General features: G+C 42.8%; 6 protein-coding genes across 6 annotated transcripts; 3 read left to right on the forward strand and 3 right to left on the reverse strand.

The window, feature by feature from the left end:
• The first annotated feature begins 4,702 nt into the window (after positions 1–4,702).
• Positions 4,703–6,085, forward strand: LOC108098484 (alpha/beta-gliadin MM1). The gene is made up of 3 exons (XM_017201396.2): positions 4,703–4,858; positions 4,925–5,576; positions 5,838–6,085. The coding sequence occupies exons 1-3, from the start codon at positions 4,844–4,846 to the stop codon at positions 5,987–5,989; spliced, it is 819 nt and encodes a 272-aa protein (XP_017056885.1). The 5' UTR covers positions 4,703–4,843; the 3' UTR covers positions 5,990–6,085.
• A 447-nt stretch (positions 6,086–6,532) lies between these two features.
• On the reverse strand, positions 6,533–7,791 carry LOC108098477 (alpha/beta-gliadin A-V). The gene is made up of 2 exons (XM_017201388.2): positions 7,688–7,791; positions 6,533–7,622 (listed from the first exon to the last, which is right to left on the reverse strand). The coding sequence occupies exons 1-2, from the start codon at positions 7,709–7,711 to the stop codon at positions 6,648–6,650; spliced, it is 999 nt and encodes a 332-aa protein (XP_017056877.1). The 5' UTR covers positions 7,712–7,791; the 3' UTR covers positions 6,533–6,647.
• A 1,302-nt stretch (positions 7,792–9,093) lies between these two features.
• LOC108098479 lies at positions 9,094–9,949 on the reverse strand. Its single transcript, XM_017201390.1, has 2 exons — positions 9,863–9,949; positions 9,094–9,808 (listed from the first exon to the last, which is right to left on the reverse strand). The coding sequence occupies exons 1-2, from the start codon at positions 9,875–9,877 to the stop codon at positions 9,167–9,169; spliced, it is 657 nt and encodes a 218-aa protein (XP_017056879.1). The 5' UTR covers positions 9,878–9,949; the 3' UTR covers positions 9,094–9,166.
• A 3,321-nt stretch (positions 9,950–13,270) lies between these two features.
• LOC108098471 lies at positions 13,271–13,640 on the forward strand. Its single transcript, XM_017201380.1, has 2 exons — positions 13,271–13,309; positions 13,370–13,640. The coding sequence occupies exons 1-2, from the start codon at positions 13,295–13,297 to the stop codon at positions 13,598–13,600; spliced, it is 246 nt and encodes an 81-aa protein (XP_017056869.1). The 5' UTR covers positions 13,271–13,294; the 3' UTR covers positions 13,601–13,640.
• Positions 13,641–13,734: 94 nt separating this feature from the next.
• LOC108098470 (serine protease snake) lies at positions 13,735–15,365 on the forward strand. The gene is given in 6 exon segments (XM_017201378.2): positions 13,735–13,900; positions 13,902–14,094; positions 14,160–14,275; positions 14,346–14,455; positions 14,549–14,713; positions 14,775–15,365. Coding segments are annotated over 6 exon segments (1,179 nt in total). The 5' UTR covers positions 13,735–13,744; the 3' UTR covers positions 15,214–15,365.
• Positions 15,366–18,500: 3,135 nt separating this feature from the next.
• Positions 18,501–24,811, reverse strand: LOC108098572 (gelsolin). The gene is given in 10 exon segments (XM_017201604.2): positions 18,501–18,646; positions 18,886–19,011; positions 19,075–19,836; positions 19,838–20,719; positions 20,721–20,782; positions 20,840–21,035; positions 21,421–21,495; positions 22,010–22,199; positions 22,789–23,060; positions 24,704–24,811. Coding segments are annotated over 9 exon segments (2,394 nt in total). The 5' UTR covers positions 22,830–23,060; positions 24,704–24,811; the 3' UTR covers positions 18,501–18,586.
• Positions 24,812–24,902: the final 91 nt, after the last annotated feature.

A 24,902-nucleotide genomic window follows, 5' to 3' on the forward strand; every position in this document is an offset into this window, starting at 1 on the left:
TGAACTGTATGACTTCTGAAAGGCGAGTGCCGCTTTTATACATAACTCACTTTTCGAACTCCGACGCCGGCACCCGAAAGTTAATAGGTGAAGTTCAGCAAAAGAGTCATGGTCCACAGCGAAGCAGGCAAAACAAAAATCACAGCCTCCATTTGTTGCATGTTCATTGTATTTGTTTTAGCCCGCTTCGTCTTCTGCTGCTCTTCTTTGCCATTCACCTTCAAGCCCCTTCGCATCCCTCATTAAATGGCGAGACTGGCTTGTAGTTGCTGGCAATACACGGCCAATTAGCGTGGTTCCCCCAGCAGAGTCTTTTGTTGTGGCGCTTAATTGTTAGCCCCGATACCCCGATACCACGATACCCCGATACTCCGGCACCCCGGTACTCCATTACGTTGCGTTTGGCCAGCGACCACGGCTGCACAGTGCGACGATTAAGTGGTATTAAAAGTGTAATTGCATAAGCACTAAATCGATATTAGCTGAGCAGGGAGCTCCACATGCTGTGGATACGGATTCCGATTCGAGTTCGTCGTAGGCAAAATGCCCATTTCCATTTCCATTTCCATTCCCAGTCCCAAGTCCCGGTTCCGGATAAGCCATGTCCGAAGAAGAAGCCACCTCTGATGCGCGTTGTCAGGCTTAATTAATGGCCCGTCGAGCGCAGTGTTCGCCGGGTATTGCAAACCGATCGTTTCTTCAGCGGCTGCAACTCGGTTCATTTATCATGTCCAGCGGTCAGTCGGACTTTCTTGATTATGTCTTCAGCGCGTTTTGTTCACATTTATGCACTGATGTTTTCGCAGAGCTGAATATGCCGTGCCATTGAACACTTGCCGCCGGTGTAATGAGCCGTTTACTTGGCGACCTGAAATCGGGCTTTTGAGAAGACCTAATGAATATCTTCGCATTTCCAGCTTAGACAAAATCGATTTCGAGATGGGTCGGTGCAAACGCTTTTTCTTTGGCCGCCGAACAAAGGCCGCTGAACATTGCGAAAATCGTGTGTGTAAGTCGGCCTAACAAGTTCTGGGAAACATCATTAATGACGTGCGCTTACATCCTCAGCATTATTTGTTGGGTTGCAGTGAAAATATTCAGCTTTCTATCTGAAAACATCAATGGTTTTTCGGTATATTCGGGCATCGACTATTGACAGTGGTAAAAGTGTTTTCTACATTATTGCGAGATACACCACAAACTGACAAAAAACATTAGCGGTTTGTTTCTTTTCCAATTAAAAAGGCAAACAATTCGGGTTTCAGCACAGATAACTATATTTTAAATTATATTATTTTATATAATCATTATTTTTTAAGCAATGGCATATTTGTCCAAAAAAGTTTTTCCAAATTGATATCATTTGAATATGAAATTGATGATAAGTCAATTTTAATATTTAATTGATATAAGATTTAATATCACATTGGTATTACCTGTGTATCAATTTAGACATTACTTAAATATTCGGTATATCGAACATAGATTTTGTATTACTTGTGTATCAATTTGATATTACAGGAATATTAAATCTATATCTTATCAAAAACGGCTTTAACTTTTCAACCCGATTACACAATTATTACCTGACCATGTGTAACATGAGGAAGGGCCTTCTTGGGCCAATATTGTAAGTATTTTGAAAACGATATTGATGTAGGATCGATATTATTGAATATTTGACATAACATTTTTGTTCATTTTTTACAAATATATCAAAATAACATTATTGTGGATATATATTTTAATATTTGAAAGTTTACAATAAATTTAAAAAAATATTTAATATTAGTCATAAAATGTTACCTAACTTTGTGAATTCATGAAAATGGTATCAATATTAAAGTAACATGAAAATAAAAATAATTTTACACGGAAATATAATAAATGTATATTATATTATAATATAAAATAATAATATTATAAGTATTAGTATTAAGAGATTACAAAATTAATATTATTAAAATACAATATTAAATTCATATTTTAGCAAATAAAAATATGATTATTTGTTATTATAAAATTTATATTTTTATGAGTTACATTATTTTTTGATTTGCTATTTCTTTTATATTTAATTTATATTATATCAAAAATGCATGTTACTTAGATGTTACTTATATATTGGGATTATTGTAAAAATCAATTTCATATTATATCAAATAACAATTTCATATTAATTTTGTGTAAAATTTTTTTTACTTAATTATTAATTTGATATGTTTTATATTAGTTAAATATAATAACAAATTTATATTAAATAACAATTTAATAACAATAACAATAAATATTTAAATACTAAAGATATTTTAAGCCAATTGTCAAATTGATGTTAAACATTTAATTAATTATTTTAATATTACTAAAATATTATTAATAATGTTTTAGTATTAATATTTTATGTAAAATTATATTTAAAAATTTATAATAAATTGAGTTTATATTGAATATTTTATTGATATTGTATTAAATATCACATTTGTATTACCTGTGTGTCAATTTAGACATTACTCAAGTATTTGGTATATACAGCATAAATTTTGTATTACTTGTGTATCAATTTAATATTACAGGAATATTAAAACTATTAATATGTGATGTAATATCATTATAATTTTTTATTAATATTAAATCTATATAAAGTGTACTTATAGTACCTCTCTAGATTTGTGGAATATTCCAAAAATGGTTATACCAATTACTCTTAAAGTAAAAGGGGGATGAGTCTAGTCTTATACATAAGTTTTATTTGCAAGGATATACAAGCGTCTTCTCGCCGAATCGAGCTTCCTTTCTTGTTTATATCTTTGTTGAGCTCCACTGGTACCAAGTTTTTTAAGACAGTTCTAAGAAGAATGTACCTACACTATTTAGGGCAGTACCAATATTAGAGTTAGACTAAAATGTTTTTGTTTGGCTATCGACCTATAACGACCAATATCTAAATATGGGAATTCCACATTTTTACGGTAACTTTCAGATCCAGTCACCCCTAAAAACGCATTTTGAGGTGGGAAAATCTAGTTATTTAACAGATAAGCCTAATGAGGAAAATCAATTAAACGGAAATAGTATTGTTAAAAACCACATAGACCTATTTCTAGGCCAGCCGTCGTCACGTTAGCATTTGTAAGCTTTTGCCAAGAAAGCGCTTCAACGAATTGTATTCGATGTTTGAACCCATTTTTAATAACTTCGAAAGAAAATGTTGAGCTTTGGCGCGCACATTTTTAAATGGTATGAACTAAACACAAATGGTTTTGTTTTATCGTTGTCAAGACGTTAAAATATCGAATAAAGCATAATGGGTAATGCTGTTAAAAACGAATTAAAAAATAAAAAGCGAGTGTTGAAGAGATTATTATTATTAATAAAGATTAACAAAAAATGGTTAATAATCAAATAAATCAACCCACTGGGTGCCATTATCAAGCAATCGGCGATCATTTGCCGCGGAATCCGCCAATTCATTTTTGATGGCGATGGGATTTCTATAATATTTTAATTATTTAATTCAATTCGTGGACTAATGCTAGCGCCATAAGCCTTGACCATGTTAATTTCCAACGCACGGAAAGGTAAGAAAGAGAAATTAATGGAGTTTGCAGTTTGACAGGGAAAAGCCATAATCGAAGTACATTTGTGTGGTGGTGTATTTAAAGAGTGGCAAAAAGTCGTGGATTGCGCAACGCTTTAGCTTTTGTCTTTAGGTTTGAGAAGGAGAAAAGCGGCAGGAGCTGGTGATACACACAATTTGCCCATTGTTACGCCCCCCACAACTCACATACGAGCGGATGGCTTGCACAATCTGAGCTGAGGGTCTTAATTGTGATGCCGCGGCATTTGCGTACTCGTAACATATCGCAACATATCGGGGAGGAAACGCACGCCACTCGGTAATTTGAAGGGATTGTGTTTCATCTTGACCCCCGCGCCAGCATTTGTCTTTTGATAAATCTCCAGTCATACATCAAAACATCAGCATCATTCGCTGGCCAGACAGACAGTCCCCGCTGAAAGCACGACCCACATTTGCGCAGACTATGATGGACATTGATTAAAGCCTTAAGTGTTGTCCGATGGCAGCTGCTGCTGCTTGCCAAAAATTGGCTTCAACTGTTCCCAAAATGAGCTGTCTTAAGTTGGGCAACCATGTCTGGTCCAATTAAATCTGCACTCTCAGCCAAATGATCCGACAGCTTCGCTAATTGGGTCATCGGAAATCAAAGCAATTTATAAAATTCACAAACCAAAACTGCTCAAGTTGACGCCATTCCTAATGAGTCTATCGTGTTATTTGTGCGACCCAAGATTTTGCGTCGCAAAAGATCTTCAATTATGACGGGTCATCAGCAAATAAACCCAGCGAAATGGTTGGCCCTCGAAATCTCACCGTACGAATCTCTCCGCACCGTCGTGTATCTGTATCTATCACATTTGACTTCCGGCTGCACGGCTCATTGGACTTGGAGTTGGGCTTAAGCCCAATCCGAACTATGACGCAGGCGTTTGCACCGCTCGAGAGCCCGAGAGCTCAATGATTTTCGGCGACTTCCCAAATGTTACCGCTACCTCAAGGTTGCCCGAAAACGCAAGCGAGTTTGTAAAAGCGGTGGATCGGTGGCTCGATGGCTCGGTGGTTCGATGGCTCGGTGGTCGGTCTGCGCTCACATTTCGTGCGGTTTGAGCCGCATTAGTGGTTTCAGTTTCATTTAAACTTTCCGACTCATCAGCCCAACTTTTTCGTAAGCGACATTTTCGGCATATAAGTCTGGGCGGCCAGTGATTAGCATTTAGTTGAATTTTGATTGTCAAGGGACTGGTGTCGTCAACTCGATTGGAAATGCATTTCTTCATAGTAAGCCCTCGGAGTCATCCGCACCTATCCAGCCCCGCTTGACCAGCATCGTCCCTTCTGCTGCAGGTACCCTTCCTCCTGGGCTTTGCAGCGGCGGCCCCGCAAGGATACAACTACCAGGCCCAGGCTCCACAGCAGCTCCACTCGCCGGTGCAGCTGCCTTCCATCCCGCAGTTCGCCAGCCTCGCAGAGCAGTCGCTCCTGCAGCAGGCGCTCCAGGCGCCGCAGCTGCAGCAGGTCCTGTCCGGAGGAGGTGTCGCTTCGTCCTACTCCACATCAGCCCAGCAGCAGCACGCTCCCGTCTACCAGCAGCAGCAGCAGGTCGCGCAGCCCTACCATGCCCTTCCTCAGCCCCAGCAGCTTCCCCAGCAGCAGCAGCACCTCGTGTCCAAGGACATCTACGTGCATGTGCCGCCGGCAGAGGAGCCCGAGGAGCGCTACCCGCAGCCCGTCCTGCCGCCTGCCCCGCCGCGCAAGCACTACCGCATTGTGTTTATCAAGGCGCCGACGCCCAGCGTCAGCAAGGCAGCCCTGCGCATCAAGCAGGCGCCCGTGGAGGAGAAGACCATCATCTACGTGCTGACCAAGAAGCCGGACCCCCTGGACCTGCAGGCGGCCATCGAGGAGGCCGCGCCCAAGCAGCCCAGCAAGCCGGAGGTCTTCTTCATCAAGTACAAGACCCAGGAGGAAGCTGCGCATGCGCAACGCACGATCCAAGGTGAGCAACACCCACGTTGGTGCGATGCTGTTGGGCTCTCTGCATACCCATCAATATGCAAGAAAGAGGTCTTCTGCCGACTTCGTTGCCGACCACATCATTGTCATTAGCGTCTTTTGTGAGCAGTGTGCTCACGGATTTGAATATTTTCGGTTTGCTTACATAACTGGTGGCTGGCACGAATGCCAAATGCACGGCCATCTGCCAGCGGAATCCTTCCCTTCACCGCATTGCTAACGGGGTTTCGTCGTCTCCTTTCAGCCCAATATGACCAGCTGGGGGGCACCTCGCAGGTCTCCGATGAGGGAGTCGCTCCCGTCACGTCGGTGATTGGCGTCCTGGACCACCAGCGGACCAACCTTGCCGGGGGGGCCTTGGCCAACAACTACCTGCCGGCCAATCTGCGCACCTAGATGAACTAGATGAACACCACAAAAGAACTGTCCTACTCTTAAGCTGCACCTTTTGTATATACCATACTTAGATAAATAAAATGATAATAGCCCGAATCTGTAGCCGCATTCGAGTAAAAGAGAAACTGTCAAAACAGTTTTCTGAGGCCCATATTACCACATCCATTAGCCGAATGATCTGTGACGGCCAGAGCAGCGGGAAACCGGTCTCAAAAATTAGCATATGATTTGTCTTACGTAAGAGCGATTAGGCAACATGAAGACTTGATTATTAGAGCTGCTGCCAACTGATAATGTGGGCTATGCGATCTTTCTCAAGTGAAAGAAGCCAAAGCTTTTTACATAAGATGCCCAATGACAGCTCATTAAAGTGGGTTTGTTGAATAGCTTAGATTTAGTCGACATTTCACTAGAGCAAAATATATTTCTCAGTGCAGAAAAGGGTCAAAACAACTCAGATTCTGGGGACCCAGCATCTGGAATTAAGGCGCCTTGGAAAACTTTTGTGCAATTTCCACAGATTATTTAGAAGGGACTATAGGCTTTCGATCGACGTTTCTTTATTCGACTCTTCTCTCGCACTTACAATAAATTAAAATGAACTAAAATGGGGTATAAACAAAAGATGGAGCGATTGTGGGTGGGCAGGGCACACCTCTCATTTGAAGGTCTTGGCCGGCACGTACTTCCTGGACGGCACGGAGGGTGCGAACGAGCCGGAGGACTGCTGCACGAAGGAGCTCTGCTGCTGGATTCCCTGGCTGAGGGCCGGCAGCTGGGACTGGACAAGGACTGGAGCCTGCGACTGCTGCGGCCCGAAGCCGCCCAGGTTGAGGGAGCCGCTGGACACGCTGGTGATGGGGGCCACACCCTCGTCCGAAATGTGGGTGGCGCCGCCCAGAGCGTCGTACTGGGCCTGGATCTCCTGCTGGGCGCGCTGGGCCTCCTCCTGGGTCTTGTACTTGATGAAGTAGACCTCGGGCTTGTGCACCTTGGCCTCGGACTGGGTGACCTGCAGCTGCTGCTGGATCTCGGTGAGGTCGGGCTTCTTGGAGAGCACGTAGATGACGGTCTTCTCCTCGTTGCTGGACTGGGCCCGCTTCAGGGCGGCGGCGGTGTGCTTCAGGTTCTGGGAGGGCGCCTTGATGAACACGATGCGGTAGTTCTTGCGGATGGGCACGCTCTCCAGCTGGGGCTCGTCCTGGCGCAGCTCCTCGGTCTCCTCGGGTGCGGAGTGGATGTAGATGTCCTTCGTGACGATCGCCGGCCTCTGCACATACTGGGTCTGGACGACCTGCTGCACCTGCTGCACCGGCTGCACCTGCTGTAGCTGCTGCACCTGCTGCAGCTGCTGCTGCGGCTGCTGGTAGACTATCTGCTGCGGCTGCTGCTGCACGATGGGCAGGGGAGCGGGAGCAAGGGAGAGGACAGGAGCGGGAGCGGGAGCCGGAGCAGGAGCAGCTGCGATGGTCTGCACAGCCTGGATCTGGCCCAGAGTCGAGAGTGCGCCACCGGAGTATATTCCACTTTGCGAGACCGGTGTCTGCGGACGCAGGTTGCCGATGGGAAGGGCGGGCGCCTGGGGCTGGTACTTGTATCCCTGGGGAGCGGCGACTGCGAGGGCCACCAGGCACTGCAAGGACGAGATGGGGGGTTAGGTGCTGCTAGGCCAATGTCTGCAGGAAGCCCATTCCTTACCGTGAGAACGAGGAACTGCTTCATTTTGCACTTTAGACTGTCTGAGCTGCAAGGGTCGACTGATGCCCTGCCTACCCAGTATCTATGTTTTTATATCTGGCCAACGGTGCTGCGTTTTCCCCAAGAAAGAAAATATTGGTAGGCACTAACATAAGCGGTTGAATCCATAATTGGCTTGACAACTTCGAATATGTAACATACCCCGTTCGGCGGCGGTTGCCAAATCACGGATCCGTATGCGAAGCTGCACTGGCTTTGGTAGTCCGGGATCTTATCTAACCCGACGCCCAACATGGACACCAACGCGGTGTTCACATTTAAATAATCGTCTTATATTCCCCATTGTCAACGCTGAATATAATCAAATGCAAAATATTAATAGCTATGGCGCCGCTTGAACCGACTAAACTGGGATAATAGAAAGAAAGTAATTTTTATGCATGCAAATCCAATCACACTGGTCCGAAGCTGAGCGACCGATCTGCATTCATTATCTTCCGGTGAGAAGAGCAGGCCAGGCCAACGGAGTGCCGAAGCTGTGTCCAAAACACGCTGGGTCGCAGATGCATAAATTATTAACCTAGTGTACAATATCGAATACAGTCCACAAACAACAAAATGTAGTAAAACCATACTTTTAGCCATCGCTTTTTGTTTGTGTCCAAAGCGCATTTTATGCGATGCGAAACGCAATGTGCATTTGTAAACGTGAATTGCATTTTTAAATGTGTTGACACTTTTTTATCCCAAAACGTTTTTTTCTATTTTTTAATTTTTCGATTGATCATTTTGTAGTGCAATAGAAACCTAAGTTGTACTCAACTTTTATCCCAGCTCTTCTTCCACCCAATTTCTTTTGAAGTTTGTGTTTTTTTTAATTAATATCAAAGCTTTTCACTGCAATTTTTTTTATATTTTATATCAACTTGCGAATTATATTATCAATGACCAAAATCAAACTCGAATGCATTTTGATTTCTTTTTAAAGATCACAAATCAAGCTTCAATTTCCAATATTACTCAATTTCGTAGCACGTCAGAATTTTGGGGTATAACTTCTCAAAAGTGGCCAAACTTGACGTGATGGGAAAATTTCGACTCCGGATTCGTGATCAGCACGAAAAAACCTTTCGGAAACACGATATCGCATCTTATTCGCAGCGCAAAAATTGAAATTTGCAGAGCAAATCTTTTGATGTCTTTTTTACCAATAACAGGAATTTTTGTATAAATTAAAATTTTGGTAATTTCCATTAGGTCAGGTTCTTAACTGGTTAATAGCAGAGTCGAGTTACCGGAAAAAATAATTATGATTTGGAAGACCCTTTCTGAAATAGCAAATAGCTTATAACTTTGTCTCGACTTACAGTTATACCTCCTTATACCTAATATAAGCCCTTTAGTGATTTTTATATCTAGATCGATTTTTATTACTTATTACTTAGTTACTGAAGCTACTCATCTACTGTACTCTTATGTCTAAAACCTCCTGTGCGGAGGTGGTAAGTAGGAGCTGGTCGATGGTGCACCTAGATCGATGCCTGCCGCTGACCCGTCCAGAGATGCCTTGGAGGCGAAGTCCAGAACCGGGCCCGTGGATCCGGCGTTGTGATTGCTGGAGGCACCTGGGAGCAGGTCGTACTGGGCCTGGATCGTCCGCTGGGCGTTCTCCGCGTCGCTCTGGGTGCGATACTTCACGAAGTGCACCTCGGGCTTGTGGCTGACCTGCTGCTTGACCTGGTTGAGCTTGCTGGCCAGCTCGCCGATGTCGGCCTGCTTGTTGAGGACGTAGATGGCGGTGCGGTCGTCGGACGCGGAGGTGGCCAGCTGGAGCGCCGCCTGCTCCAGGCCCTTGTTCTCGGGTCCCTTGATGAACAGGACGCGGAGGTTCTTCTTCAGCAGGCCGGCAATCTGGTCGTCGGAGCGGGAGTTGTCGAACTCCTGCTCCGGAGCGCTGTACGTGTAGAACTCCTTGGTGAACTCGTTGGCCGGCACAATCGGCTCCGACAGCTGGGCTGATCCGGAGATGGGAGCTCCAATCAGGCCTCCGTGTCCGTCCCCGGCTTGCGAGACTGGGGTGTAGTCGTACTGCCCCCTCGCCAGGGCCAGAAAGCACATCATCTGCAATTGAAGAGATGTCAGCAAAATCACGGAGTCAAAAAACACTGAGCTTACCACAAAAACGCGCATTCTGAAGAAATATTTCGGGGCAAAAGGTATTGTGTGGACGGTGCAGCGGATGCGTTTCCTTTGCTCAAGATTGCATTCCGTCGTCGCTTTTATAGGGATTGCTGCATTTTAGTTTTCGATGCAGATACACATTCCACAGCAAAACGCAGCTGGCGATTTGGAAACTCGATCATCTCGTCGGTGAAGGTGTTGCAATTAATACGCCCGAAAATCTTTAATTGGGCCAAAAACTTGACACATTTGTAAGGTGGAGAGATGTAAATCTATTCAAATAGGCCAATCGTCGGCACACTTTATGCGCAATATGTGCAACCGACTGGATCTTGAGTAAGAGTGTCTCCATATGCGTTTTTTGTAGCAATAAAAAGCAGTTGCACTTTTAATTTACTATATATTATATGTTTCCTTGGGAATATTGAAAGATTTCGTCCTTAAACCCTTAATTTTCACTTCATGCTCTACCAGAATAAAGCTATTTTTATACCCTTCCAGAGCAGAGGGTATTATAATTTCGCCATATTTTTTGTTGTAAAATCCAATTAAACCAATTATTTTATAACTATCAAACAAAAAATTTTTAAATTATAAATTTATCTAACTTCCGTGCAAAAATATCTTACTTTAAACAATAAAGAAAGTTCTCAGTTTTAATTTTTTCTATTGCAGCTATATTAAAAAGTAGTCCGATCTTTATGGAAGTTATTTTTTACTTGTGTAAGCAAATGCTTAAAACGCTATTCATTAATTTTATTTTATAAGATTTTTGGGTTTTACTGGTGGCACACTGTGATACAGTCTTCTCGTATAAAACTAAAGGCTTATTTGCGAAGAAACTGATAGACGGATTGACGGACGTTGTATATTAACTTTGTTAGTGATGCTGATTAAGAATATACTCTATATTCTTTATGTGTAGGAGGTGTTTTCTTTAATGTTTGGTGTTTTTCAATTCAATGGATTGATCGTGGATTATAAGTACGTATCTAAAAACTATACATTTTAAGTTTAAATATTGCCTTAAGTTTAAATATATAAATATTGCCTCTTGTGATAAGGGGTCGTTCGAATATTACGTAAACAGATTTATTAATTACATAATTATTATTATATTATATATTCTTAATCAGCATCACAATATGAATCGAAATATGTGTGTCCGTCTGTCTGTTTCTATGTAAACTACTTAGTCTCTCAGTTTTGAAGCTATCTTGCGGAAATTTTCTAAAAGGTGTGTAGTTATTGCACGCAGTATATAAGTCGGAACGGGCCGGATCGGCCGACTATATCGGATAGCTCCCATACAAGAGGTAAAAAAAAATAAAGGATAAAAAATTATTACGCCGTTGTTTTTCATCGAACTGACTTGATTTCTTCCAGATGGCGTTTTCTAATTACTATTGAATTTTGGATTAAATGTTATCAAAATCGGATAACCCTATCATATAGCTGCCATAGGAAAGATCAAAAAATATATATAGAAATAATGGCAAAATAATCATAACGTTGTTGTTTTTTATTCCACGAGCATGATTTTTAAAATATTTAGTTTTATAGTAAATTTTATTAAAATCCGACAACGTTATCATATAGCTGCCATAGGAATGATAGAAAAATCTATAACGAAAATAAAATGATGGCATCGTTATTTCTCAACAGAAAATCATGATTTTAGGAATATAGAGTTTTCTAACGACTCTTGAACTACGAATTAAATTTGATCAAAATCGGACAAATATATTATATAGATGCCATATGAACACTAGTCGAAAATATGAAAAATTTGTACTAATATGGTCATAGCTCGGATGTTGTTTAGCCTTTATGCATTTGGTGAGCATTTATCAAATATGACTGCAAGAGTATATGAGCTTCGGCTTGCCGAAGCTGGCTTCCTTTCTTGTCTTAAATGTATTTATGAATGAAAATATATTTTTTTCAGCGAGTTGATTGAGACATCTAAATCTGTCAGCCACCCAGTTATGCTATCTGTTTAAATCAATACCGACACAAATTTCCGAATTTATCATAGATCTGCCATAGGATCTCCTAGGATAATAAGCTGACCTGGTACTAAATAATATACAGCTTTGATATTTTTAGATAAACCTTCATTAAAAATGATATAGGGATTTTTTGTATAACTCCATAAAGTATATGTATTATGAGTAGATTTATATCTTTCTGTCTGCCTGTCCGTATGAACGTCGAAATTTTGGAAACTGTATTTATAGAATATTGGGACTACAAGAGCAGATTCTTACACCTATAAACTGTGACGCCCAGCTTTGATGGCACTGCATTTTGGATTCTGTTACTAAGAAGGCGGGGGGTACCCTTTTCTTAAATGCGCCACGCCCATTTTTATGCCCACCAGCCGTGTGGGGCGTGAACGCCTTTCTGTTTGTATGTGAAGTAATAACATTTTTAATGTCAATTTGATGAACTTGTTATCTTTTTGGGTCATTGTTCCTATATGCAAAACCTGATTTTTAAACAGGGCGTTTAGCCCTGACAATTTTGAAATAAACTAACTTGTGTGATTTGGTTGACCCGCTTGAAAAACATCAATTTTTGCTTTTTAACTCATTTTAAAAAAAAGTGATTTACTAACCCAGAATTTGTATATGACGGTTACTATTGCTAATGAACTTGAATCTGAAATATAAAATGAGAATACATTTTTGTATATCAAATTATGCAGATTGTTCCTTTTGCAGATTTGTGATATATCCGTGTTTTTTCCAAAAAACTCTGTTACAAAGTTTATGAAAGGAAAGCTTTGATTCTTATTGCTTATACCTCTAATATTATTTTTTTGCAAAGCAAATCGTGGCCCTTCTGACTGATAATATTGTACCACAAGGAGTTCAGCATGTTTTTATTTTCTTTAAGTACAACACTTTATCACATTTTTGTATGAGTATACAATATATGAATTTTTATTTTTTCATTTTTATGAAACATATACAGTTTATAAACAAAAACCACTACAATTCATTAATTCATTTAGTTATCAGATCAAAGCCATCCGGCAGCAAAACTACGCAAATCATAGCTATTTCGTATAGACAACAAAATTCCAAACTTGTTTAGTATGCTATGGTATATACAGTGATTGCTCCAAGTTATTTAACACTTTAAACTAGATATTAATATAGAGTAGAAAAGTAAAAAAAGGATGAGACATCTAGGAGCAGAGAGCATTTTGTTACAATAATATTTGCTAGTCTTGTGGTAATTTCTTTTTAAGACAGCTGCTTAAGGAAATCGAAGATACATCTTTGGAGACATCACTGTTGATTATAAAATATTAACCTCCATCATTGCAAATTATCACAGTTTTAATCGTTAATGAAGTTATAAAAGAGAGGTCCGGATCTGGCGCGAGGGTTAGTCAGTCTCGAGATCAGCGATAGAATGAAGGCAATCTGCGTAAGTTGTGAGGCTTTTGAAAAGGGATTATTTCATAAGACATACCCCACTGCGACTTAGGCTTTAGTGATCCTCGCCCTGCTGGCCGCAGCCTTTGCAGCTCCAGCTCCAGCTCCTTCCCCTGGCAACGAGCCCACCGTGTCCGTGCTTCGCTACAGCAACGACCAGGACCTGGAGAACATCCAGCGGGCGATCATTGCGCAGTACGAAAGGATCGGGGGACGCTCGGAGGTGCACGCCCCGCAGGTGGCCCGGGTCGTTGACCTGCGGAGCCTTGGAGTAAACGTGTAATGCTCTCCGAAAATAAATCGTTGATTTTGAGAACCCAAAACCCCAAAACCGCCGATAAGGCAGTGCGTGTTGTGCTACTTGGGATTCATTCGGTGAAAGCTTCAGTCTGCTCCCGACATTCGCCGCGTTCGCAGAGCCCCCGAAATGGGTCTCGCTGTGTTTCTGGGTCTGATATCAGTTTTGGGGCTCTGGTGCCTGGCCCCTTCTCTCGGTCAACGCCCACCACCTCGCCGGCCTCGCCCAGATGGGGCGGCCATTCGCTTCCCTGTGGAGCGCGACATACTCTTCCCGGACTCCCCCCCGCGAAGGGCCTCGCCAGCCGGAGGAGAAGATGTGGTACCGCATAACCGACTTCCAGTTCGGCCGGGTGGAAGACCTGCCCCGACCGAGGCCCTTGCGCATCCCCCCCGCCTCCTCGGCCAGGTCAGCCTTTTCCCCCGCCCCCGGGGGCTTCAAGAAGAAGGGCAACAGGCGACGACGCATCTGCGAGCAGAGTGAGTGATTCGGAAATTCGAGACCAAGGACGCGTGACTCACTGCCCCGCGTGACTTGTCCCCAGAATACTCGGAGTACGTGGAGCGCATCTTCCCCAACGATACTGCGGTGGCCGCCGACGCCAACGACGCCGACTTCGACGGCCGGGTGCTGGCCAGGCCCGGTGAATACCCCCACATGGTACGGCCACCCGGCGCTGATAAGCCTCTGCTGCTGTGGCCTAACCCAACCCCCGAATCTGTTTTCGCAGGCCGCCGTGGGCTTCGAGGATGACGCAGGGCGGGTCGAGTACAAGTGCGGCGGCAGCCTGATAAGCGAGAGCTTCGTGCTCACCGCCGCCCACTGCACGTCCATATACGAGTGAGCAACCTAGTTAAGCCCCCACCCTGACCAAGATCCCAGATCCCAGATCCCAGATCCCAGAGCCATCACCGCGACTAAACTCTTCCGCAGGACTGCCCCCAAATGGGTGCGCATCGGGGACCTCAACCTGGTCGTCGAGGAGCGCTCGCTGGAGGCGCAACTGGTTCGGATCGAGCGGATATTTACCCACCCCAACTATAAGCAGGAGCTGTACTACGACGACATAGCCCTGCTGAGGCTGGACAGGGAGGTGGAGTGAGTAGACGACCCCAGGGCGACCGAATAGCCGCTGAACTTGCTAACGCGTTTCTGTCAGGTTGACGGAGTTCGTCAGGCCGATCCGACTGTGGGTCTCCCCGGAGCTGCCCACCACCATTGCCTTTGCGATGGGTTACGGGGCTACCAATTTTGCGAAGGCCGTGACGAACCGCCTCACGAATCTCAACCTGACCATAGTGCCCAACGCCGAGTGCAATGCCGAGCTGCCGCCGATCACAGAGACGCCCAACGGAGTTTTGGAGAGCCAAATCTGCGCTCAGGACTACATCCTCAACCGGGACACCTGCCAGGGCGACTCGGGCGGTCCGCTGCAGCTGAATCTTCCGGGTCGCCGCCGCCAGCACAGAATCCACTACCACCTGATAGGCGTCACCTCGTACGGGGTCTTCTGCCGGAGCAGCTATCCTTCAGTTTACACCAGGGTGTCCTCCTTTTTGGACTGGATCGAAACGACTGTGTGGACCGATCCGGTCTAAAACTGACATGTGTTAGCCCAGACGTGGTGTCAATAAAGAAGAAAAAAGAGAATGGATACCACATGTAGGCTACTTCTTGAACTGCTGGGTAGAGAGTGAAAATGCCACAGATCGTAAGCGTTGTTACTTCAAGGAATAAAGTCGTACAAGGAGGTGACTCATTTACAATTTGTATGCAGGGGGCTGACCTCTTTTGAAGGACTTATTTCAGTCAAGGCTCTTTTGCGAAGAAGCTGCTGACATTATTATAAACGAGAGGGAAATTTTTAAATTTTTTTTCAAGTTTGGAAACCTAAAGTTTGAATACCAATTCAGATAAAATAAACCAAAAATATGTGACCAAATAGAAAAAACTAAAAAAATTAAAACATTGAGACTACTCAAGTAACCATAACTATTCCCATTTTTTAAATTTCTTTTACTTTTTGTACTTGGTTAGCGAATTTAAAGTAATAATTGACTTAACTGAATGTTGATAAGGTTTTATTTGAGCCAAATTAAATCTAAACAAAAACACAAGGAAAACATAAAATAGGAAAGGACGAAAACCGGGCAAACCAAATTTTGTTTACTTTTTTTTTTAAGTTTTTTTTAATTTTATGGGTATAAAAGATAAAGGTATTGTGTAGGTATTTTTTGGCCGGGCTATATTTTTATTCCTTTAAGTATTTCGATATATTAAGAATTAATTCATAAATCAAGAGATGTTGGAAAAAATTTTTAATATAAACAAGAAAGAAAGCTAGCATCGGCAAGCCGAAGCTTATATACCCTTGCAGACTTCAAGTATGTACGTCGAACAAAATACATAAAAGCTAAACAACATCGAAGCTATGACGATTTTGCTATTCATTGTCCATATTTTCGACATTCTCATGATTGCCTGATGAAAAACAACGATGTTATCATTTTATTTTCGTTAATTTTATATACAATGGTGGCCGTAAGTATTTTGTCAAAATAAAAGTGAAATATACTCGAAACCTGAACTTGCTTCTTTTAACTTTTGGTATCAATGGAAAGGTAATTCAAATGCCGTTTGAATGATACCATACTTTTCTCAACTCATTCGATATTTATTGAAAAGGGCAATTTAAAAAAAAAAGTCAAAAAAAAACTTTTTCCCTCGGCTTTAAAACTAAAATTTTTGGATGCAAAAAGTTTCTTTAATCAAAAATAATAGGAACTGCAAAAAGAATTTTTCAAAAATATTTTTTCTTCTATTTTTTATGATTTTTTGAAAATGACTAGAAATACGATCTATCCTCAACGGCTTGAGAATTTTTTATTTCATTCCCTCGTACGGGAGCTATCCGAAATAATACATATGGGTGATTCCATATCAGATTTACAGTCGATATTGGGAAATTCGATGAGATATTTTTTTCATGCTCTTTATCGAAAATAAATCGACACGTATTTTTTATTTGGCTCAGAAAATTTTTTTGACAAAGTTATGATTTTTTGAATTTTTGATGAACTGCCCTTTTTTTGATGACAGTCGCGTTTTCCAGCCCCAATAACTCGAAAACCGTACGTCGCAGAAAAAAATGAATAGGAAGAAAAATTTCATCCTTCCTTCTTCTTTGCAAAACTTTCGTGAAAAAATTTTTTAAACAATTTTTCACCACAAAAAGTTCAAATGTTTATAACAAATTCATTTTTCTCCAACTTGGACATTTTTGATTTTTTTTTTTTCACAACAAATCCTTCAATTTCTTCTGATGAACATACTAAAATTTCAGAATGGGATCAAAATTAGTTTTTGAGTTATAGAATTAAATAGCATTAAAAATTCATTTTATTGACCCTTACTATGCGCGCGCGAAGCGAATTGACGCGCGGACCGTGCATGATAATCTTTAAAATTCTATAACTCAAAAACTAATTTTGATCCCATTCTGAAATTTTAGTATGTTCATCAGAAGAAATTGAAGGATTTATTGTAAAAAAAAAAAAAATCAAAAATGTCCAAGTTGGAGAAAAATGAATTTGTTATAAACATTTGAACTTTTGTGGTGAAAAATTGTTTAAAAAATTTTTTCACGAAAGTTTTGCAAAGAAGAAGGAAGGATGAAATTTTTACTTCCTATTCATTTTTTTCTGCGACGTACGGTTTTCGAGTTATTGGGGCTGGAAAACGCGACTGTCATCAAAAAAGCGCAGTTCATCAAAAATTCAAAAAATCATAACTTTGTCAAAAAAATTTTCTGAGCCAAATAAAAAATACGTGTCGATTTATTTTCAATAAAGAGCATGAAAAAAATATCTCATCGAATTTCCCGATATCGACTGTAAATCTGATATGGAATCACCCATATGTATATACAAGCAGCTTTAAAGTGGGGTAAGGTTTTAACCATTTTTTTCGATTTTTTTTTTTTTATTAAGAGAGCAATATGTCGAGAACATTGTGTAAAATTTTTGAGTCAATTAGAGTCAAACTAACGGAGTTACAGAGTTTTAAACGACCGATTTTCCCTAAAACGTTATTTTGAAAGTCGGTGAACATCAGAACTCAAAATCTAATGAACCGATCCTTTTCAAATTTTTAACACAAATTCTCAACATAAATACGCAGGTAATCAGGAAGAGTTCTTTTAAGAGTTTTTTAATTTTTAATTTTTATTCTATTTTAAAAAAAAAAAATTAACACCGATTGTTTTTAACTAAAATCGCACTTTTCACTTTCAAGTGCTCCCAAAACGAGTAAAAATAAATTTAAAAAAAAAACTCTTCCTGATTGCCTCGGGAAATTCATTATCTTTACAACGAATATTGCCTTTTTTTGTAAGATGATCCGTTAACGCCCTATGATGTTCACCGCAAAACAACTTTTTCTTAAGGCGCTTCGGAAGATTAACAGCTATAGGCTTATTTCTAAATATTTTTTAATAATTTTTTTTTCTAGTACTCTTCAAAAGTTGAACAATAACATGTAATTAAGCTCAATAAAATAAACTTACTCATTTCGCCGCAAAAAAAAATCAAACATAGCCCTTTTTTTGGCCTTTAAAACCTTACTGTCTCCTTCAATGCTTTGCAAACTTCTGGATGAAATTATAATACCCTTTCCTTTGCAAGGGTATAAAAACATGATTATAAGGAAAATAACAACAGCTTTTAGTCTTCTTAAATCTTTTCAATGACAGCTTAAATTTTGTATAGTTATATCGAGATAGTTTTAAAACTGAGAAACTAGCTAACCTAGTCTATTGAAGTGTGAATATTAATTTATGGTGTCTGAATTGTGTCCTCTGCAAGATATACAAATTGCAACTGCAACATTTTAAATTTGTTGGATTCATTTATTTTTAATGGGCAAAAACAAACATATTTTTGGTTAATTTTGCTGAGTATTTAGTCTGTGGGTCTAGACCTCGTTGTTGGCATCAATGATCTTTTGCTTCATGGCTTCATAGGTGGGCAAAGTCTGCGGAAGGTTGAAAACAAAAGTGTGAAAATCAACCGAAATGAAAAGCCCCGTTTATCACCGATAAGCATTTGTTACATGTGTTAGCAATCAACTTACTATTCCGCTGGTGAGGTTATTAGTATGGTTATTGAGTTTTGAAGCAGTGGTGATGACAAGCAAAGTGGTGATTGGTGAAAAGCAACGAGTAAATGGTGAGGACTAGCGCCGGCCGGGCTCCCTCAGTCGCGTCGACCTACCTGCCAGTAGTTGTCGTCCCAGCTGGGGAACATGCGCTTGAAGACCTGCGGCTCCTTGCCCTGAGGGACGCGAATGAGGCTCACGGTGTCCATAGAGCGGGCACTTGGCTCCACGCGGATGTAGCGCTAGGAACAGGAAAAACAAACCGAATTAGATGGGAAAAAGGGCCGTGAAGATCGGGTGTCTACCTTTGCCATGTCCAGAATCCTAGCATTTTCCTCCTCGGATGCGCCAGAGCCAACCCACAGGTAGATCTCGTCGCCGGCGTCCAGTAACATAACGTCGTCGGGGTCCAGGTCCTCCTGCTCGTACTTAGCCACCTCCTCAACCCGAACAAGCCCACTGGAGCTCAGTCGGCAGTGGAAGAGACGCGGCTCCAGCAGCGGAGCCCCGATGTCGCCCAAGCTGCGATCGTACTGACCCTCGCCGTTCAACTCCTCCCAGAACTCCTCCGGCTCCGCACCCTCCTCCACCTGCTCGAGCTCGGCGTCGTCCCAGTAGCGCGCGAAGCGATCCAAGGCGGCCTTCTTCTCGAAGGCGGATGCGCCCAGGCCGTTCCAGACGAAGATCCTGTGCGACTTGCCGGAGAGAAGGGCGAACGCGTCGCCCGAGGCAAGGGAAGAGCTGTCGGCGGGCACCTCGCTGGCGTGGATGTCGCTCTCGACGGTGCCGCGGATGCGGAAGAGCTGCGCCGTGACCGGCAGGGCGGTGTAGGAGGTCAGCAGCTTGCCCTTGAAGACCTTGTAGACGTGGCGCGGCTCGTGGCCCTGGCTAGTGAGCACCAGCAGGCCGTTCTGGAGCACCGCAGCAGCTAGGCCTTCCTCGAAGGCGCGCTCTTTGGCGGCGAGGGGGGCCTTCGCTCCCTGCCACACGTAGATTATGGCGCCTGTGTCCCCGTTGTTGGCCTCGAAGTTGTAGGTGAGGACGTAGGAGGCGAATCCCAGCAGGGGGAAGGTCCTCCGCGAAGGAGACGGTGTTGACCTGGACCCCGTCGGGCCGGGCCACGTACTGTGTGATGCTTTCCAGGCTGTTCTGACCGTGGTCGGGCATGAAGCCGAATGCCCGGCCGCCGCTCTTCTTCAGCTGAGTCACCGCGGCGTCGATCTCATCCACATCCAGTGACTCGTCAGAACCGATGCCCAGGGCCGATCGAATGAGGCGGGTGTGCGCCATTCCGGCGTCACGCCAGGTGGCAAAGTACTGCTTGAATGGTGCGGACTCGGCGCCCTCCACGATGCGATGGATCTGGGTCCAGGCCGGGTACTTCTTGGAGCGCAGGAACTCCTGCGCCTTGGCCATGGCGTCCGTCTTCTCCTTCTGCGTGGCGCCCTTGCCGACCCACACGAAGATGCCGGAGCCGGTGTCCAGGATGAAGCACTCGCGGGTGTCCAGCATGGCCTGTGTGAGCGGCTTCTGGCCAACTTCGTCCACCTTCAGCTTGCCGCTGGCATCGCTGACCTTGTAGAGCGTAACGGCGGCGGCGTCTGTCCTCTCGAAGGCGCCATCCTCATCGGCGGTCGACTCCTCGGGCACCTGGTCAGCGGATCCCGATCCGAGCACATCGAAGAACTGCTGCTTGTCGGAATCGGTGCTGAAGTCGTCGATGATCTGGACGCGGGCTCGGCCGTTGTGGTCCTGGTCCCTGATCTGGTTGGCAGCGCTGATCGCCTTCAGCTTCTCCACGCGCTTTGCCTGGGAGCCCACATAGACGTAAATGTCGCTGCCGGCGTCCAAAATAAAGCAGTCGCCCTTGTTCATCGACGAGACGGACAGGTTCACCTGGCGCACGCGCACATTGCGCTTTCCCTTGACCTGGAACAGGCGCTTCTCCCCCCTGGGCGTTGGTCTCCACGTGCTTGAAACCCGTTCCGACGCCACCCTGCTCGTAGCGAACTCCTGCAACGAAAGCTTTTTAGAGGGGATCTTGGACTGGTACCGACTGGGCGGGCTCACCGTTCTTGAAGTAGCCGAGGAACAGCTGCGACTCGTGGTCCTGCACTTCCCGGTGCTGCACTGGGGCGCCGTTCAGCAGGTCGTCCAGCTGGACAGTGAGGATGGCCGCGGCTCCGGCCTCATCGGTCGACGTCTCGGATCCCAGCCAGAAGTGCACGTCCCAGGACAGCTGTTTGTCCTTCTTGTTCTCAATGGTCTTGGGTAGAAAAGAGGTTTTTCGAAATGTACATTATTGTTTGATCGTTTGTGTTAAATTTTTAAGAACTTAAATAAAATGCAAATAAAATCCAAAAATTTGGCAACATTCTAAATTGTTAACCAATTAATAAATTCGTTGAAAGATTACCATACAAGTGTGTTTAATGCGTATTTAGCATGACTTAGGATTATATTTTTTACAAATTAAACTCTTAGCATTGTTATTTCATTGTTGGAAAATAGTTTTATTATTCATTTTTTGAGTTATCGTTTTATAATTAAAAACCTGTCAACTCTTTTAAAACCTTTTACATTAAATGTATAATAGCTTGGATTACTTTTTCCGTTAAATGAAATGGTTTTAATTAAGTATCTAAACTTACGTTGAGAATAATAAACGAATCCCCAGTGAAGAACTTGCCATAGTTATTTTTTGGGTAGGCAACAGGCTCAAAATTCTGAAAAGAGTCAAACAAATATAAGTTTACAGTGAAACGTTTTGATCGCTTGTCGAAAACAATTTTTTAGGGACCGCCTGCTTCACGTTATAAACAAAAGCTTCCCATTCGAACTCAATAAATTTCGCAGATGTCCGAGTTAATTAACAACAACAAATCCGGCATCAATGTATACATTTTAGTCTGGATATATATATATATATGTTTCGGAGGGAGTGAATGTATTTATGGACACATGGCACCCACATTGCACGAGTTTAATGGAAAGACGGGAAAAGCGGCTGAGCGGACGGCACGGGCCGCTAATTGTGGAAACTCATGTCCCCGCTCTTGCAGCGCTTTCTCCCCGCCGTTTTCAGTTTTCAATTTTCAGTATTCAGTTTTCCGGGCGCCGCTGCATGAGCAACGCATTCGTGCGTGGGCTGCGGACTTTCCCAGCGGTGTTAGCAAGCGCCAGCTATTTATACGCTTCTGCGAACCCGTGCGGTGTGAAATTGACCCAGACATGACTTACCTCGATGCGCCAGATCTCCAGGCCTGGAGTGCGACCCGCGTTGGCGAAGGCCGGGTTCATGATGCGTCTGCCGGGCTGCTTGCTGTTCTGACCGGATGGCTGGATCTGGCCGGTTGGCACGGGGAAAGCGGGTCGGGCGTTAAAGGTGCCGGCGGAGCAGAGGGACGAGAGGGCAACCAGCAGAAGCAGGCTGAAAACAGACAAGAAAATGTCCCTCTGAGTGTATTTGTTTTTTTTACTTAGAAGTTTGCGGTTGCACTAGCATTTCAATCTGGTGCGAGTTGAATTCGGACCATGAGGGGTCTCTAAAATAATTTTTGCAAAATCAAATCAAAAATATTAATCCAGATACGTGTCCTTCTGCTTGTTCAACAACTCTTTAAGGCTTCTATTCAAAATTGTTATACCCTCTGCAAGGGTATTTCAAACCGATTAGGCTATCTGCCGAAGGACTGATAATGAGCTATGCACGGCTGAAAAACTTGCTGCACATTGAGCTGTGTTCTCCCTGAATTCATCAACTTTATTGAAGCTGAAGTGAATTCAGCTGAGCAGTCGCCTGTTGAGACTGTGAGTCATGCCCAAAAAAGGCAGTAAAATAATAGACACAACGAATTCGTCACAAGCGGTGAAGGCGAACCCCGACCACTTCAGCGCACTTACTCTACTTCAGAGGAGAATATTTTTTGTTTTTGTTTTGGATCTCTGGGGAACCTTGTTGGCTACGTTTAACTCTTTCGGCGGAGCTTTCTAGTCGGCGAACTGTTCGCTTGCATTACCTGGAGATGACTGCCATGCTGGTGGCGCTTGGCGCTGCCATGTCGAGTTTTGCCTTCCTTCGGCTCGACGGAGGAGGGCGGGCGCGGTGAGGAGACCCCGCCGCTTTGTTTATTGTTGCGATAAATATAACAGGTCGCGTATAGCGTATACGCCCGATGTGCGTGGCTATAGGGTACACTGTATTATTTGCCTTTGTTTTTATCACAGCGTTTTTGTTTCCAGATCAAACAGAGACGACTGTTGCCGATGAATCCAGCTGAGAGTGTGCAAACTGTAATTAAGAGAATCGTTAAGTCAGTTAAGAGCTATAAGATCGGAGCTTGCAATGTTCAAGTGCGCGATTTTGATGATCAGCTACCCAACATAAAAATATTGGAAGTTATAACTTCACGGTTGTTATAACTCCCCCGAACTTGTTTAAGGGGTTATATGTATACCTTTTTCAGGCTCAAAAAATCGAAAAAAAAATTTTATGATTTTTTTTTTATGTACATACTTTCCACAATTTTTCTGCAAAATTTTTTTAGAGATCGGGGCACTAGAACCTTAGATACAGCCGTTCATAGCGCACGGTGTACATGACTACCTAATGTCCACCTAAAACTTTAAACGCGATTATCTCGTAATCTCATTTTTGAGAAAAGGTCATTGCGGTGAGCACGATATCTCGGTAATCATCTCATCGATCGATTTGAAATTTTGGGGTATTGTTTGTAGTTACAATAGCTAGTTCACTGTAACTGTAAAAAATTTTTTTTCGTAAAATCCTTCGTTCACGAACTAGGTAACACTATATACTAACGTAGTTTTTTTTTTTTTTTTTTTTGAGTAACATGCTAAAAAAAAATAAATAAAAACCATGTATTTCTCTGGAGAAAAAGGTATATAACCCCTTAAGCTCAATGGATTCATTAAATGTGTATTAGCGGGGGTCCCACACGTTGTACCAAAACATGCTGAAAATTTGTTTCTTCCCATGGGCTTCCATCTCCTATGATATCATTCGAATTCGGATCGACATTGTGAAGTTTGATTTGAGCATAAGGCAACGTAAGAAATGCGACACGCATGTTTTCGTATAATGTCATTCAGGTAATTAGTTTTGCGACTTGGCTCGCCTGTATATGATATCACGATTGCTTATGTCAAGCGACAAGCCCATCAGCCCTTCCTTGCAATTTGTGTCACAGTCCCAAAAATCAAATACATATGTACAATTTTATAAGATTCAATGAAGTTCTTTATAAACCTTTTGGGTCCGAGAGCAGATATTTCTTCCTGAGGCGCAAGGTTGTAAGAACCTAATTAACTTAAACAATTTAGAAATACCTATTGAATACAAACTATACCCATTTTGGGCATTTGCGGTCACTTTCTGCGTTAAAAATTGTTCGCAGACTTGAATAGGAATTGGGGTTTTGGTACTTTGTATACAGAAACAAATGTATATATAAATACATATGTACCTCCAAGCCTAATTTGTGGTCTAAAGATGGCAGCTTGCTCATTAATCAAAATAAATAGAGAAACATGTCACCAAAGCATGTTATTAATTACAAACATTTTTAACTACACATTTCTCGTTGTTTCCGCTGAGAAAATATATTTTCTGATTACAAACACATACTTGTACTTGTTTCCTATTGAGTCTAAGGTTCCGACCCCAGTTCACTTTATTTTTTCAAAACAATTGATAAGCCGAAACAGTATATAATCTACAAAAAATGCCCAATAAACACACATATATACGCAGAAGCGTATGTAAGTGATTGAATTTATGTAACCAGCCTTTATTTCGACTGATTTAGGAGATTACTATTTACCTACTCCTAACTGCGGGATCGACGCAACATTGCGTATACAGAATCTCTACCGAATTTCCAATATAACCCAAATACTTTTAAGCAAACTTACTTGTAGGTCAATACGACCAGCGCGATTTCAGGCGATCCCGGTACGATTGGTTTCGAACGACAGACAGAGCTCTGCCCCAGACACTAAACGAAAGCCAAAGCTCGTCTTCGCTTTTATAAACATTTTCTCAAACCCGAATCACGCTCACGGCAGGGCGCGGACGCTCTCTGAGGTTGCTGCCGATTGATAAGCAAAGCTT

This window comes from Drosophila ficusphila, unplaced genomic scaffold (genome assembly GCF_018152265.1).
Source record: "Drosophila ficusphila isolate 14025-0441.05 unplaced genomic scaffold, ASM1815226v1 contig_791, whole genome shotgun sequence".
Taxonomy (NCBI): Eukaryota; Metazoa; Arthropoda; class Insecta; order Diptera; family Drosophilidae; genus Drosophila; species Drosophila ficusphila.

What these genes read in the sequence shown, in the direction of transcription:
- LOC108098484 (XM_017201396.2), top strand. An exon ending in TGCGCAACGCACGATCCAAG is followed by an intron (nt 5,577 to 5,837) that starts GTGAGCAACACC and finishes GTCTCCTTTCAG; the next exon opens with CCCAATATGACCAGCTGGGG.
- LOC108098477 (XM_017201388.2), bottom strand. Translation starts at nt 7,711, where the DNA reads ATGAAGCAGTTCCTCGTTCTCACG. An exon ending in AGCAGTTCCTCGTTCTCACG is followed by an intron (nt 7,623 to 7,687) that starts GTAAGGAATGGG and finishes TCGTCCTTGCAG; the next exon opens with TGCCTGGTGGCCCTCGCAGT.